This window comes from Sceloporus undulatus, chromosome 6 (assembly GCF_019175285.1).
Source record: "Sceloporus undulatus isolate JIND9_A2432 ecotype Alabama chromosome 6, SceUnd_v1.1, whole genome shotgun sequence".
In the NCBI taxonomy this organism is placed as follows: Eukaryota; Metazoa; Chordata; class Lepidosauria; order Squamata; family Phrynosomatidae; genus Sceloporus; species Sceloporus undulatus.
In genome coordinates, this window is record NC_056527.1 from 138,440,221 (window position 1) to 138,456,590 (window position 16,370).

General features: G+C 42.5%; 1 protein-coding gene across 1 annotated transcript in view; it reads left to right on the forward strand.

The window, feature by feature from the left end:
* The first annotated feature begins 938 nt into the window (after positions 1-938).
* OPCML (opioid binding protein/cell adhesion molecule like) overlaps positions 939-16,370 on the forward strand; it is a 916,982-nt gene continuing 901,550 nt past the window's right edge. Inside the window, exon 1 of the mRNA XM_042474623.1 lies at positions 939-1,206. Coding sequence (XP_042330557.1) covers positions 1,146-1,206 — 61 coding nt within the window. The 5' untranslated portion in view covers positions 939-1,145. The remainder of the gene's footprint in view (positions 1,207-16,370) is intronic.

The window sequence follows — 16,370 nt, forward strand, 5'->3', positions numbered from 1 at the left end:
CTGGAGTTTAACATCCTGTAATGGTGAACAGGAAAGTGGCTGGCTCAGCACACCGAGTAGAGATCTGCTGATAGGGAGTCTTCAGCATACAGTCCAATGTCCGGCTAAATATGCCTGCTAGTGGGGGCTTCTTCCTATAGAAAATTTAAGAGAAGCAAAGGCAATGCAGTGACAGTTCGTGGAAGGTTTTTTTCCTCCAGCCTTTGCATTTCTGCTGGGTGTGTGTATTTCCCCCCCATCCAATTAGCCGATCCACATGTTCACTACTGGTTACAGTTCCCTGCACTACTCTTTTCTTCCCAGTGGGATCTCTTCACTCCCAGTTTCAAGCATTCTGCTCAGATGTAGGCTTGACTGTGTCATTGGTGTCAAGATGGAAAGCCGCTCAAATATCAGGCAACTGGCACGCCGTCTGAATCTTAATGTGCCTGGCAGCTCTTCAACACCTTCAACAAGTTGCATTCTGCCATGACATCTAACTAGAAGGCGCATCCCCAAGCCTGGGTACTCTACGAGCCAAGGGGGCCAAAAAGCGGGCATCCAGGGCATGCCGCTGACAATGGGTGACTATGTGTGCCATTTGTCTGGAAAGCTGCCACCTTCCCCTGCTATTTATTACAGGGCTGCTGCTGCTGGCACCAAGTGTCAGCCTGCCCAAACTTTGGCATTCCTTAGTCACTCTCCCAGGGGATAGTGCCGCCAAGGCCCTGCATTGGGTGGACTAGAAAGAATGGAAGGAAGGAAGGAAGGACACACAGCAAGTGCCATCCAGGGAGCAGTTGGCAGCATCTAACTCCCTATAGTGTCAAAAGCCTTGAAAGCACCAGAATGTGTCACTCAGGAGACTAGAACCAATGAATGCCTGGTAGGAGGTCTGCTCTCTTTCCCCCTGTACAGCCTGGTAGTGCTGGTACTAGGGCATCTCCTGCTAGTGTGTTATGTGCAGGGTGGAAAAGAGAGGAGGAGGAGAGAGGGGGAGAAAATCAGACAACTGACTGCCTGTCCCCATCTCTCTCTCTCTCTCTCTGTGTAGCTCACGAACTCACTCTCCCTCCCTCTGCAAACATTGGATTTAAACCTACTCAGAATTCAGCACGAAGGAAAGCAGCAAGCAGAGCAGCTTCAGACCACTGCAGCTTCCCAAGATGTATCATCCTGCCTGCTGGATCATCTTCACAGCCACAACTGCCCTGTTCTTCATCCCAGGTATGTCACACAAATGGGGGAGCAGTGCATCCCACTCCCCCATCTCTCTCTTTCTCTCTCTAGGGAATGGGAAAGATGCAACAGAGGGGAAATGCTTGAAGGTGGGGTGGGGAAGGATGGCAAACATTGTGCATGCCAAGGATGCAGACCTGATGCTTTTCCCAGATGTGTGGAGTGTGATTTTTTTAATTGCAGCTAGTTTGGGTGGCAGTAGCACTCTCTCAGGTTTGGGAGGTGGGGGTTTTGTGGGTACCAGAACTGGTGCTTCATCCTGCAGAGGTGCCTCTGCTTTCTCCCAGAGGGAACGTGTGCTGGCTTCGGACAGTAGCTGCTTTCACACAGAATAAGGGAGGAGACAGTACTTTCAGTAGACTCTGTATTCATGATGCACATTTGAGTGTGTGTATGTGTGTGTACACAAAGGGGGGTTTGTGAGAAGTCTTAATCTCCACATTTCTTTTCTCTCTCCCTTCATCATCTTTGGACATCTATCCATCCTAGAAAATGGGAGTGGAGAGGAGTGCCTTCCCACTCAAGTTTAGCACTTGAGTCCTTTTCCTTCTCTCATTTCACCACATTAGGGGCTAAAAATGAACAAACAGTTTTCCTTCTCTTATTCTACACTGGCACAGCAAGGTGCTTTTACACAGTGATAGTAACTGGAGTGATATGCATCTTGATTTCCACACACTTCCCAATTTTTTTAAAAAAAGATAATATCTGCCCAAATTGTAAATAAATAAATTGGCTACCATTGCTACCTGTTTGGGCATCATCTAAAGATGCTGCATGGACACAAACCCAGGTGTTTGGAGGCTTTTTGTATCTGTAAGGCATCACAGTTGGCTGACATCACAGCATTTGTTGTGGACTTTAGGATCACTCAGTGTTTCTTGCTGCATACCCCAGTCTGAATAGGTTTATTGTAGCTCGGTTCAAATGGACTCTGAGCTCTACAGACAGGCACTCACTGTGGGTAGATGAATACGTAACTGAACATCTGTCCTAATATAAAATGGGATGGGGCATGTGAGGGAGGGAGGAACGATTGGGGATGAAAAGGTTGGATAGGGGAAAGGAATTGAGTCTTCTTGCATTGCTCTTAGAAACCTGACGGAGAGTCCTAATGTTGTAGTGTCCAATCCAGTGGCTTGGATAGCCACTTACTTTACTATACTTATTTTATGATACAAAGTATAATGTCATGTTTGCGATTCTAAGCATTAAGAAGCATGCAAGCTATTTCTCTCTCTCTCTCTCTCTCTCTCTCTCTCTCATATGGACTTTACAGTGCAAGCCTGACAACAGTTTTCACTGTTCTAGGGGTTTCTGTGGATGTGAGGCAAGTGGATTTACTACCTGTGTTCCTTACAGCTTTCATCAGAGGTTGGAAGGATGGGATGACTGGCCCATTTGGATACATGAGAAGGAGGAACCTTTCTCTGTTACCTAGATGCAGCAAGCATTGAAATTCAGCCTGCTGCTAGCACCATGTCACATAGTAACTGGGAGATTGGCCTCAGAAGGAACCAGATCAGTGGGAGGGTTTAGCATCATGGCCCAATGGGACATAAATGCTAGAAGTAAGGCCATCGTGGACCAATGGCACCTAAATGGTGCCCTCCTATAATCATATCATCTCAGAATTGGAAGGGACCAGAAGTTCCATACAGTCTAACCTCCTGTCATGCACAACTAAAGCACACCTGAAAGATGGCTATCCAACCTCTGTTTAAAGACCTCCAAAGATGGAGAGTCCACAAGCCTCCAAGGAAATCTATTCCACTGGCAAACAGCTCTTGCAATAAAAAAATAAAATAAACTTCTTCCTAATGTTAGGTGGAAACCTCTTTTCTTGTAATTTCAATGTATTGGTTTGCATTCTAGTCTCTGGAAACCAGAAGACTAGTTGTCTCCATCTTCTGCATGACATCCCATCAGATATTTAAATTAGTCATCATGTCACCTCTCAATCTTCTCTTTTCAAAGCTAAACATATCCATAAGTGAAAGCCATTCCCCCCGTAAGGCTTAATCTCCAGACCATCGATCATCTTGGTTGCCCTTCTTTGGACAGTTTCACCTTTTCAATATCCTTCTTGAACTGTGGTGCCAGGAATTTGACACAGTATTCCAGGTGAGATCTGAACAAAGCAGAATATAGTGGCACTAATACTTCCCTCAATGGGGACCCTGTACTCTCATTAATGCAACCCAGAATTAGGTTGGTTTTTTTTACTGCTGTGTCACACTATTAATTTCTGTTTAGTTTGTGGTCTTCTGAGACTTTGTCTTTTCTTCAGTCATCTGCTGGTCACCCTCTAGGTCAGTGCAAGCTATGGTTAGTTGCTATTAGGACCTAGGCAGAAATTATAATAGGTTTGCCTTAGGATCACCATAAGTTGGAAACAACTTGAAGGCACACAACAACAGCAAGGACAACAACAATGGGATTTTATTCCTTTCCCCCCATCCAAACTTATATGAAAGGTCTTTTTTTTTAACCTATCCTGCACTGAGATTGATAAGGATTATGGGAAGTCTGAACTTGTATGTGTTGTAATATAAGGGGAAAGCAAGAGAGATGTTGTGGATAGGACTCCTTGACTAAAAGGTCTCCAGATTTGCTCATTACTCTTTGAGACACAGTGGGACACCAGAAGGACCAGCCTGGGGCACATGATACCCCCTCCCCCACATACCCCTTTTGAGTCATGGGACTTGGAGGAGTTGGATGGACATCTTTCTGGTATGCTTTAGTTGTGTATTCCTGCATGGCAGGAAGGGACCCCTCTTAGTAATGAACCTTTGAGTGCCTCATATATGATGGGCTAAGTGGACAGTGGAAAATGACTCCCTGCCTCAGAAGAAGCTTGTGCCATAACAGTTCCTCTACAGGTCTTGGGCCCATTCACTATCCCCAATTACAGCATTATTATTCAACTATAACTGCCATGGTTCTTCTTGTGCATTCCTGTAATTGACAAGTTAGAGAGCAAGCTTGTTTTCTGCAGCTCCAGAGACTAGGACCCAGAGCAATGGATGCAAGCTGCAGGAAAAGAGATTCCACCTCAACATTAGGAGGAACTTCTTGATAGTAAGGGCTGTTCGACAGTGGAACACACTTCCTCGGAGTGTAGTGGAGTCTCCCTCCTTGGAGGTCTTCAAACGGAGGCTGGATGGCCATCTGTCGGGGATTCTTTGATCTGGATTTCCTGCATGGCAGGGGGTTGGACTGGATGGCCCTTGCAGTCTCTTCCAACTCTATAATTCTATGAGAATTCTAAGCCAGAGAGCTCTAATGCCTCACCAAACTACAAACCCCAGGATGGAATCACAGCAGTTGCAGTGGAATAATATCACCATATTTGTATAGTGTGCAAGGCCTCTCATTATAAATACTTTCATAAAATGGTCCCAGTTAAATGAGTGTTCCACCTAAACACCTTCTCTTTAATTTCTATGTGGGTGAGCAAACAGGAGTGCATAGAAAGATCCCAGATGTGCAGCTTGTATTCAGCGTAATACACCATTATGATAATAGTTTGGGGAATGATGTTAGGCACTAAGTTACAGTGGACAGTGAAAGAATAGAGGTCTTCTTCCAAGTTAGAGACCCCTCTCACTTTTCCCCATCTACCTGTCACCTACAAAAGAAGTCCTTGCATTCCATCTTCTGTGCATAATACATCAAGAGACTGGGAAAAATCATGGAGCACTGATCCCAGTTTTCTAATAAACGTTTTTTTCCTCTGAAGTCCGTATAATGAAACTCCTCCTAAGTCCAAATGATATTTATTTGAAAAACTACAATGGATAATGTCAAGCTATGGAGGCTTTGGCAAAATTTTGTGCAAGTACACCAGTTTTCTGAGAAAATTGCATTTTAGGGCAATTTAAAAGCTTTTAAAAATCGTTTTCTTTCCTGTTGTATAGTGTGGTGGAGGACTCTTCTTTTACTCTGAATGCAAAACTGAAGTCTCTTGGTCTGAAAGCTTGGGAAAGGGATATGAAAAGAATGGAGTTCTAGCTATCCTTTACTCTGTCTTTCTGTGAACAACAAAACATCTTCCATCCAGTACTGGGTTCTGAGTGTATGATCCATAACCTAGATGCTGGCTTGTTGGCCTTAGTCAAGTGAGCTGCAATGCCTCAGTCTTTCCATCTGCAGTATAGGAATAGTAACACCTTGTCAGCCTATTTTATAGGCTGATGTATAAGGATTACTGCCTTAATAATTATGAAAATATATTAAATTGTTAATAAAATAATATTTCAAATGAAATATGTGTATTGTGCTCTTAGCTGGTAAATGCAAACTTGTGAATCTGGCTCTTCATCACTAGAGGAATGGAAATTCAGAATCTCTAAGTAATTCTAGGGAAGGGGTGGTGATCATCCAGGGAACTTGTCCTCCAAATTATCTTCCCCCAGTATGGAAGCCTCCATACGGATTGGGCTACTAAGGTTTTTGCATGCTGGGGATGATGGAAGTTGTAGCTCAACACATTCCTGGGAGGGATATGCTACTAATTCCAATTGTATGTAGAATTCCTTCTGGATGCTCAGAGATTAATCATTCCAGAGGCTGACTTCTTCTCCTTTCCTTCAAACCTGGAATTTTGTTTGAGGCAAATGAAGTATGGAGGAAACAGGCTTTTAAGAGGTGTGAGAAGTGTGAAAGGAAGCTGGATGGCTCATATAGCAAATACTATTGCAGAGTTATTATTAGACTTAATGGCTTCATTGTGGTCCCTCCTCCTCATTTCTCAGTTAATAATTATCTTCCTTTTTCTGTTTGGATGGCGCTTTTAGTTCCCCTTTTCCCAACAGGGACTTGCATTTTCCTCCCTGCCAATTTACTTCTGCAGACTCTAAAGACCTGAAAGGTTAATGTAATAACGAAGCCCTAAACTGTCTGGTCACATAGGAAGCATGTTATTCTCTGCAGGTTTTTTTTCATCGGGGGGGGGGGGGGGGGGATTCTAATTTCCTTCTTTTTGGAAATCTTTTTTTTTGGGGGGGGGGGGGAGATGACTTAGATTTCCAGGAAGAACATCTCTGGGAATAGTGAAGTCAATGGGTTGGAGTTAAAAGATTTAAGAAGCAGTAGGATAATAAAAGGATGCCAAAGAGTATTTTCACAGAGGATGCTTGTTGTACAGATTTTCCATCATAAGGTGCAAATACTGTTATTCATAAGGTCCCAGGTTCTGTTACTGAAAATGCAAGAGTCCTGAGTAGGTAACCCATGATCAATATTCAAAGGTAGAATTTAAATAGCTCAAAAGATGACTGTGAGAGGGCTTCAGATAACTAAAGCTGGGGTCAGATCTGTGTATAATGGTTCTGAAACACTGAACTCCAGAAGTCCAAATGTAGTTTTAATTATAACAGCAAAAGAGGAAATCAACTTACACACAAATGCAAGAAGTAATGACAGAAAAAGTGTTAACAGATAGTAATCTTCAGGACTGCAAAAGGTAATAAGGTACAGAAGTCAAGGTTCCACTTGGGGATTCTGTGAAGTGAAATGGCTCAGCAGACTCTCTCTCAGCCTCACCAGGTGGCAATGGCAAGCCCCCTTTGAAGAAACCTGCCAAGAAAACCCCATGATAAGAGTTTTTCATATGGCCTTACAGTCAGCGTAAGTAGGAAGCAACTGGAAGGCACACAGCAACAACAGGAGGGAGATATGACCTCAGTTTTTAAAAAATCTTTCACAGGTTTCTCTATTTTGCTTTCTGCTGCACCTGTACAGGGTGCATGGAAAAGAAGGTAGCTGTGATACAAAGAAATGCCTCTCAGAATCCAAAGCTTTATAGAGATATAGAAAGTTTGTAGATGTATATCTCTGGAATACTTGCTTGATCAGGAGTACAGAGGTTCAAGGTACACATAGATGTAATTATTTGGCAAAACTAATGAGTTGCTATATACTAAGATAGACTGTAGGTCTGCAGAGCCAAGCATCTCATTTTTTGATTGGAAGAAATTTTCCAAGGTTGTACATGGGGTTATTTACTAGTCCTGCTCCCAGAGATTCTTCCAGACAGAGGTGTCAAGAAATGGAGGCTTCGGTGCTTTACTATTGGATGGTAAACGTAAAGAACTAACTGTACTTCATTTAAACACATTGCATTACGAAGTTTAATCAATGATGTGTGATATGTGCAAGATTATCCACACACAAAAAGTCTCAAAAGGTCAGTCATCCAATGATAAAAAACAAGTATGTTGGAACACAGTCATGGATGAGCTTTTTTAAAACGGTATGTTGTGATTTGTATTCTAGTGTCTAGTCAGAAAACCCATACCTGGCTTTTGCAACCATTTCTGCATTAGTCAACACCAAATTCTAAAGAAGAAATGGACAAGCACGGACTTGTATACATTCTTATGAACCTGTCATAGTGTTGAAGTCAGCTTTGGAGGTTGCACTGTACATCCTTTCACAATCTGGAAGCCATTGAGTAGCCATGGGGGACATAATGCCATATATAACCTGGCCAACTGCTGGCAGTGTAGGTCATTTTGTTTCTCAGGAATTCCTAGTGGAGTAATAGCATCCAGTTCAAGTCAGTGAGATGACGGCACCTATATCCTTTTGGCTTTCAGGAGAATTGCAAGCTTTGAATAAAACTGAAATCATGTAGTTGTCTCAAGGAAATTAACAAAGATGTTAAGTCATGAGACTAGGAATGCCCAAGGATTTCATTTCTCAGTGCCCCAGAGATTAAATGTTCTGTATCTGCTGAATGGATATTTCATTGTCTATGGACTTAATCAGTACAACAAATTTCATAAATGTGTGTATGCAAGCTGGTCATTCCCCAGGGATGTTCCCAAAATGACAGATTTCCTGCCTTGTCAGAATGTTAGGCATGCTTCTGGTTCAGCAGTACAATAAGTATCATATCTTTCTGATATGCGTCTCCAAGCATCTAGGGCTTGGCTGAAAGTGAAGGGGATGGGAGGAAGGGGATCCTTGTGCTAGAAGGAGATCAGAAAATGGAGAAAAGATTAAAGAAAGGAGGCTTGTGGAGGGGAGGAAGATGCCACTTTTTAATTATGTGTGTTAGAATAGGAGGTGATGGAGGAGGAGGTTGGGATGCTTATTCTAGAATGAAAGCTGGGGAGCTGGAAAAAGAACATAAAGGCCTGTTACAGACTGCCAAAATAAAGCTGCTTTGGGTCTCTTTGGAGGCATGCTATTTAAATGATGCATGGGTCCCAAGAGTCCGGAGGTTGCGCCAAAGACACACTCCATTCCTAAGCACTGGAGTGCGGCTTTGGTGCAGCTTTCGGATTCTTAGGATGCATGCATCATTTAAACAGCATGCCTCCAAAGAGACCCGAAGCAGCTTTATTTTGGCAGTCTGTGGCCTGTTACAGACAGCCAAAATAAAGCTGCTTCAAGTCACTTTGGAGGTATGATATTTCAATGATACATGTGTCCTAAGAGTCCAAAGGCCGCACCAAAGCCACGCTCCAGTCCTAAGGACTGGAGTGCAGCTTTGGTGAAGCGTCCAGACTCTTAGGACTCATGCATCATTGAAATACCATATCTCCAAAGTGACTTGAAGCAGTTTTATTTTGGCTGTCTGTAACAGGCCTGTAACAGGCCAAAGTTCCACAAAGACATTTGCACACGCACCCAAACCAGGAATCAGGGAAAGTCAGACCATTGTTGTTGTTGAGTGCCTTCAGGTCATTTCTAACTTATAGTGACCCTGAGGTAGGTCTTATCATAAGATTCTATTGGCAGAATAAATTCAGAGGAGGTTTGCCATTGACTTCCTTTGAAGCTGAGAAAATGTGACTTGCCCAAGATCACCCTGTGGGTTTCCATAACCAAGTGGGGATTTGAATCCTGATTTCCAGAGTCATAATCCAATATGCTGGCTCTCACACTGATCACAGGCCACCTTTTGAAATGGAAGAGAATCTTCCCAGATGCTGCCAGGCAGATGGCCATCCTTGATCTTGGCTTTGCTATAACTGGCCCCCAAGGCAAATGGTTTTCACCTGTGTTCTGGTATTTCTTAATTTATGTTAGAATTTTCCTCTACCCAGACTAGTTAGTAATGCACATCATTTTTAATACCTTTCTTTGCTGTATTTGGTTTGAATTACTTTTATGAGTCATCTGGAGATATTCGTTGCATAATCACCTATCTGCAGTGTACTTGTTATCTCCTTACAGTTGCACAATAATAGAATGTTTTTGCCACTGGCATACCATTGATGCACATAGCAATGTAAAAAGTAACCTCGACAGTTAAAACAGAAGCCAGGTATCTGTTTTTAAGTAGGTTATAATATAACTGTTGATTTAAAGGTAAGGGAAAGCAAGGTGAAGGTAACAAAGAATGGATGCATACTAGTAAAGTTCATCATCCACCTCCCAGCACTCACAGATCAACTTAAACAATTTTTTGTAATGCCTGCATTGTTATCCTATATTCTTCACCTGCAGCTAATTCCTCCCCAGTTTTTGTTTTGTTTTGTTTTGTTTTTTGCAGTTATAAGGAAGAAGATCTAGATATGTGGGATGTAACTTCTTAGACAGGTTAGAGAATGCTTCCCCAATTGACATGCTGAGCAGATGGTCCATGCTTTCCTGGGCCAGGTGTTAACCCTGGTTGTACCCCAGGATGGCACAGGGATGGGCAGTTGTTTACATGCCTGTCCCTGTGCCAGCCTAGGGACCCATTACTGGCACATGCTCCTTCCCTTCCAACTGTGTTTCCACTAGTGAGCAAATGCTCATTGCCACACCTGACTCAAAAGTGGGGTTCCTGGCCACATGGGTACACCCAGACACCCTGTTTCCACATCAGGCATGGCACTGGCGGAGATGCAGGAGGAAGGTAAAGAGCATGTGGAGTATCTAAACAGCTGAGGTTTGCCGCAGAGTTTTCAGGAAAATGATCTGCATTAAGTGCTGTTTATCCAGAGATTGGGATGGATCCGCCAGATCTGCATCCAGTCTGCCAGGATTCAGCCCAATCCTTGCCCCAGGGCTTTGGCCTGCATCATCCAAACTGGATGACACAAGGCCAGTGGAAATACAGGCCTTTTGGCACTTCAGTGTTCTGCAAGTTTGTAAAGTACAGTGCCCATCTGTTCACACCAGAAACCATGCTGCTGGGAAAATGGAAGCTGTATTACACCAACAGGACACTAGTTTGAAGAAAGGTTTAGAAGTTTGAAATACAGCATTATTTTGCCAAAATAAAAATCAGAAATAACTCTTTAGATCAGAATGTCCATAGGAGTGTAAAGATAGTATATTTCTTTATTGGTTCTTTAGGGCCAACTATAATTAAATATTACAAAATACAATCACAATTTAAGTTCTAACATATATTTTTAAACAAGACAACAAATTTTATGTTTAATTTTACACATAGGTACTGCCCCAAAGGTTCTTCCAATGAGGTTCCAGTGCAGGGCTTAGTCTCAGGACCTTTCCGCCTGACCTGCTCCATTGCAACATTTTTGGATGCAGTCTTAAAGCCCTAAATAAAACAATACAAAGTAGCACCAAATGCAATGTAGGTATCCCACCACAAAAAAACCTAACCCCTTTTGTTCTCTCTTAGACACACAACTGAAAATACCACTACTTTAGTCAAAGTGAAAATGCTACTTCTTCGCCTGGGAAACTCTACGTCCTCTCCAGATCTAGCTCTCCCACCTTTTCTGAACTTAGAACCCATACAGACAGGCCAAAATAAAGTTGCTTCAGGTCACTTTGGAGGTATGCTGTTTAAATGATGCATGCATCCTAAGAGGCCAGTAGCCACACCAATGCCACGCTCCAGTCCCAAGGAATGGAGCACAGCTTTGGTGCAGCTTCTGGCCTCTTAAGATGTGTGTGTCATTTCAACAGCATACCTCTAAAGTGACTCAAAGCAGCTTTATTTTGGCTTGTTTGTATGGGCTCTTACCTAGCAAGTACAGTCTCTTCTTTAGGGCTTCCCTATCTCCTGGGCCAAATCAATATTTGTAGTGGTTACAATGGCATATTTGCAGGACTGTATTTTTCTATTTCTTTTGAGCCTAAATTCCAAGAAAGGAAAAGCTCTGAGCTGATTACATCGGTTGGCATATGATGACATCTGGGTGGATCTGTATTTTTCTTCATGGGCTGCAGCCTTCTTTGATATGGCATCATAGTTCCAGGTTTGAAGTTGCCTCTCTTTTGGGAGACTGAGCAGAATTTTAAGTGCTGTTAGCAATGATGTATTCAAGTCTTTTACTACAAGTCTCAAGTCCCTACCTTCAAGTGTCAAGTTGGGCCTCAAGTCCTTGCAAGGTATTTTGAAGTCAAGCCTCGAGTCTGTAGTCAGTGAGCCAGTTTTAACAGAAAAAAGGAAGAGGTGGTAGTGTGTGTCTGTGTGTATGTATTTATGATATGTGTTTCTGAGATGAGAGATGGAAAGGAGGGATCCATTTGTTGAATTAGAACAGTGGCACCAAGGGGGCTAGAGGTGTGTGCAAAAGTATGTGATTATTTCATGTGGTTTGGGGAACAACTTCAGTCTGACTTGAGTTTGTGTCAAATGACTCAAGCCTACATCACTGGCTCTTAGTAATGACCTCTCTCCTGGGCCTCCAAGATTTTAATAGCCTTTTGTCCTGGCTGGTCCATCTCATTTGTGAAACTGATGTTCACTTCTGTGTAATTTTGTTTTCCCTATCAGTATCATGTACCTGTACACAAAATGAGATCTTGGAAAATTTACCTTTTTAGACTACACTATTCCATTATCTGACAGTTGTAGTCCCACACAGAAACTTTACAAGCTTTGATCCATCCCAGAGTGGTAAATTCTGCTACATATTTTGTGCATATATAATATCATCAGGATTATACTCTCCAGTGACACCTAAAATGTCCAGAAGAATCAAGTAGCAGAACTTTTACTAGGCTAGTGCCACTTCAGACTCTAGGGGAAGAACAGAGCTTAGATTTCTGTACACACAGAAAGCCTTGTTCATACGAAAAACAGTTTGCTGGGAGCAGGATTGCTTGTAAGTCATTCTGCCTATTCCCCTAGCAAATATATTTTACAGTGTGAAAGCCTTTCTTCCTACCCTTTGCACTCTCATCTGATTTAGGCATTTTCTACATTTTGTACATGTCAATGTCAATGAGCATCTTCTCCACTTTGAGACCAGAACTGGTGCCACAGAGAGAGATAGTCCTGTTGGCTGAATAAAACAGGTCTTTAGGTGATTTGAAAGCTGTGGGTGGAACTTATAAAGAGAAGAGGGACAGTGCAAAGTACACAGGAAGGGGGCTCCGGTGGTTTAGCATTTGCAAGTCAAAACCAGATGCAGATCCTATGAGAGTTCATTCTCTGTCTTTCAAGAGGATTTCTGCTTCATCTCAACTGTCTGGGGTTCTGTGTGCACTAAAGAAAAGAAGAGAATGCTCCCAGCTGTCACTGTGCCGGCATACATGGTTGTTGCAGTGACAACCGTAGCCCACGGATTTGCTACAATGCTCACCTGCCTCACCGGGATTAATTAGTTGTTTGTGTGATCCTTTGAAGATGCAAAGTGTTGAGGCTAATCTTCGACTTTGATTACTGTCTTCTGATTTCTTTTAAAAAAGAATATTCTTCTGAGTAGGGCAGATCCCCTGGGTTCTTTGCTTGTCACCACTTCCTCATCTCCTGACATCTCCTCCACCCTCACAAGTACATTTGCAGATTTTCTGGTTGCCAACCTGCATCTACTTTGTTTCTCTTTGCCCTTTTAGGAAGTGCATCCAGTTGAGACTCCTGCTTTGGAGGCTTTAAAACAGAGACTGGGTGGCCATCTGTTGGGGGTGCTTTGATTGTGTCTTCCTGCATGGCAGAATGGAGTTGAACTTAACAGTCCTTGAGGTCTCTCCCAACTCTATGACTTCCTTTGTGGCTGCAGCAAACCTGCCAGCTCCATGTAGCTGCCCTAGGCTGGGGGCATTTTAAGGGCAAAGTAACCAGATGGAACCAGAGCATGTTCCATTGTAGGGTTGAGTTTCCTCTTCCTGCCAACTCCAAGTCTGTTGCCAACTGCAGATGTCAGAGCTCCATAGCGACACTCGATGCCTTTCAGCTTGCAGAAGCTGGCGTATGGAGATTATGCAAGTCTGCATTGCCTTTGGCTCCCCCAGCTGTGTTCATAGCTTAATCAGGGTCATTTACCATGACACCAGTGAGAGCCCTGGGCAGAGTGACTCACAGCAGACCACTTTGATCGGCGTTTGCAGATGAGAACGCTATGCATGGGGATCTGAGATCAAAAGTCAGGTCCTTGTGGACACTTTGTTCTCTTTCACCTTACTTTCAGTAGGGCTGTGAAGGTCAGCCAGGTTTGGCTGGAAGGTTGGCAAACCCCCAATGACTCGGGCAGACCAAAGGACATAAAGGTTTCTTATAAGACATAGACTCATACCACTCTTTCTCATCTGCCAACATTCACAAACAAAGTAAGGAGAGGGCACAGATTTCCTTCTTCATACCTTTCTGTCTAGCATGGAGAGGGCTTATTGATAAGTTGCAGTGCATTTGATAAAGTCACTTGTTTTGACAGAGGTATGTATAGCATTTGAGCTATCCCTGGATGCTTGTTGACTCTCAGAACATGGGTGAACCATTCCCTTCCATAATTGTGTGTTTGATCTGACATTGGATGACACAAAATTGCACTAATAGTAATTTATCTATGAGGCCTTCTGCCTCTCTGTCTCTGTCTCTGCTCTCTCTCCTATGCTTGGAAAATAGAAACTGGAGTCTGGAGCATTATTTTTATATTAGTGCCAGTTATACGAAACACTTGCCCAACAGCTTGTCGCCATTATACAGGATCAGTATTTAATACCTGAAAATCCAAAATCTGATCCAAACAATTTTTCAGGGTGATTTTGCTTTCTGATGGTTCAGGGTATACAAACTTTGTTTCATGGAAAAAAGTATTTAAAATATTGCATAAAAATTACATTCGTCCTTTGTGTATAACATGCATATGAAACATGAGTTTCATGTTTGGACTTTCTGATCTTTTTAATCTGTCTGAATGTGGCCTAAAACAGTTATACCACAAAAGTAAACAACCCATCCCCAGTGTGTTGCAATTATATTTTAAGTTAGTTATGCATGTGCTATCACGAAAATTGAAAAGAATAATAATTAGAAGTGACATGTAACAGACTGCTTCCGTACATTGATTTTTTAAAATAATACAGAAAATTGCCTTGTAACAAGCTAGACAATTTCTCAGAGTATTTATCTATTTCGATTGGTTGTTAGTCTAGTATTTTTTGTTTTCCCAGGGTCTGGGAAAAAGGATTTTTTCCCATCACTTAATCCTTTTTGCTGAGATTCAATTAGGAACCTAAAGTGAAAGCTAGCTCCCATTCTAGTAAATGGGTTATTAACACTGGGCTTTGTATGGCCATCTGACAGTAAATAGCTAAATAAGTGACAGAACAGCCACTGTATTTGATAAAGTTGTGGTTTTGGTTCAGCCCATAATGGCATCTTGTGTCTCCATTCTGGGTTTGAGAGTGATGTGCTATTAACTGACAAGGTTTGTTTCTTGGCGGAAAATGTTCAGCAGAGCTCTCTTTCTGTTACAGTGAATGTTGCTAAATCATTTGGGCTTTCTCTGCTCAAACATCATAGCTTTCAGGTTGTGTTCAGCCTTTTCAGTTATGCCCTCCTTGGTAGTCAATTAATATGGCAGAATTATATTAATCCCAGTCCACACAAATCAGAGCATTCACCTGTTATCCATTGCTGGCCTCCAGAGTGACAGGATGTTGTTGCTGATGAAGTTAAAGCCCATAAATAAGTACCGAGAGCACATTTGTTCCACTTTCGTGTAATTTCAAGATGAGTGAGAAGGACTTAAAGGGATTTTCTATGCTTCCTTAAAAGTCTGGGGAAAGTAGTGGATCAGATACTATAGGCATCAATCCTCCATCTGTCATAGACTGCAAAGAGCATATTCCTAAGAAACTCTTGGTTTTGTGAAAACCAACTAGAAGCTGTGATATTCTGTAGCCCGACAAATGGAGCTACAGACATGTACCTTCAAGTAGCCTGTTGACTTACGGTGGCCCATGAATTTCACAGGGTTTTCATAGGCAAGGAATACTCACTGGTGGTTTTGGCAATTTCTTTCTCTGAAATGTAGCCTATAGCACTTGGTATTTGTTGGTGGTCTCCCATCTAAGGACTAACCAAGGCCAAACTTGCTTAGCTTCCAAGATCAGAATCTGGTGCTTTTAGGGTCCTTAGGCCTGCTGCAGACTTTACTGACCAACAAAATGTGTGCTATGATCCTAGCTACTGGCTTGCATTTGCATGAGTCATATGTAGTATACAAATGCCATAAAACAGGAGTGTAGAACTGTGTCTCGCCAAATGTTTTTGGCCAACAAGCCCTGCCAGGTCTACCCAGCATGAGGACTTATGGAAGTTGCTGTCCAAAAATATCTGAAGGGCTACTGTCCTCCATCCACATCCTAAAAAAAAAAATCCCCATGTTTGTAAAACTTCGCTTGCTATCTGGTCACTTGGAAACAGTCCTTGCTATGTAAATACCAATAGCTATCTAAATGCCTGCAAGGCCATTCCATAATCCATGGCTTGCAAATGTGAAGTATATTTTCCCCAACTTTACATGAGTTTGGCAGGGCTACTCAAAGAGGCAATAATAGGGAGCTTCCCTTCTTCCTTGTCACAGTTTTGCACAGCCTCTGGGCCAGAGGAAAAGGGGCAACCAAGCAAACTGACACAATAGTCTACATTGGCATAAAACTGAGAGTTCTGGGCACTGTCCTCCTTTCAAATGTGTGAGCCTTGGCAGATGCCCACCTTTGCCTATTTTCATTGCTGGCACTGCCAGAAACTTTTCAAAATAGGTACAGCTAGGTTGGTAAGCACCTCAAGATGAATTGACCAGAAGGGGTCACTTACGGCACCAAATAAAATAATGTCCAAAATACAAATCATAAGGGAAGCTTTATTAGGCCAACCAAAAGGTGCAAAATTATGCTAGCTGTTGAAACTCACTGGAGTCTCCATGAGGCAAAGGTGTTAAAATCATACAAGAGAAGAAAAGTAACATTGAAGTTCCGGACCTGCATTCTTCTTTGAAATA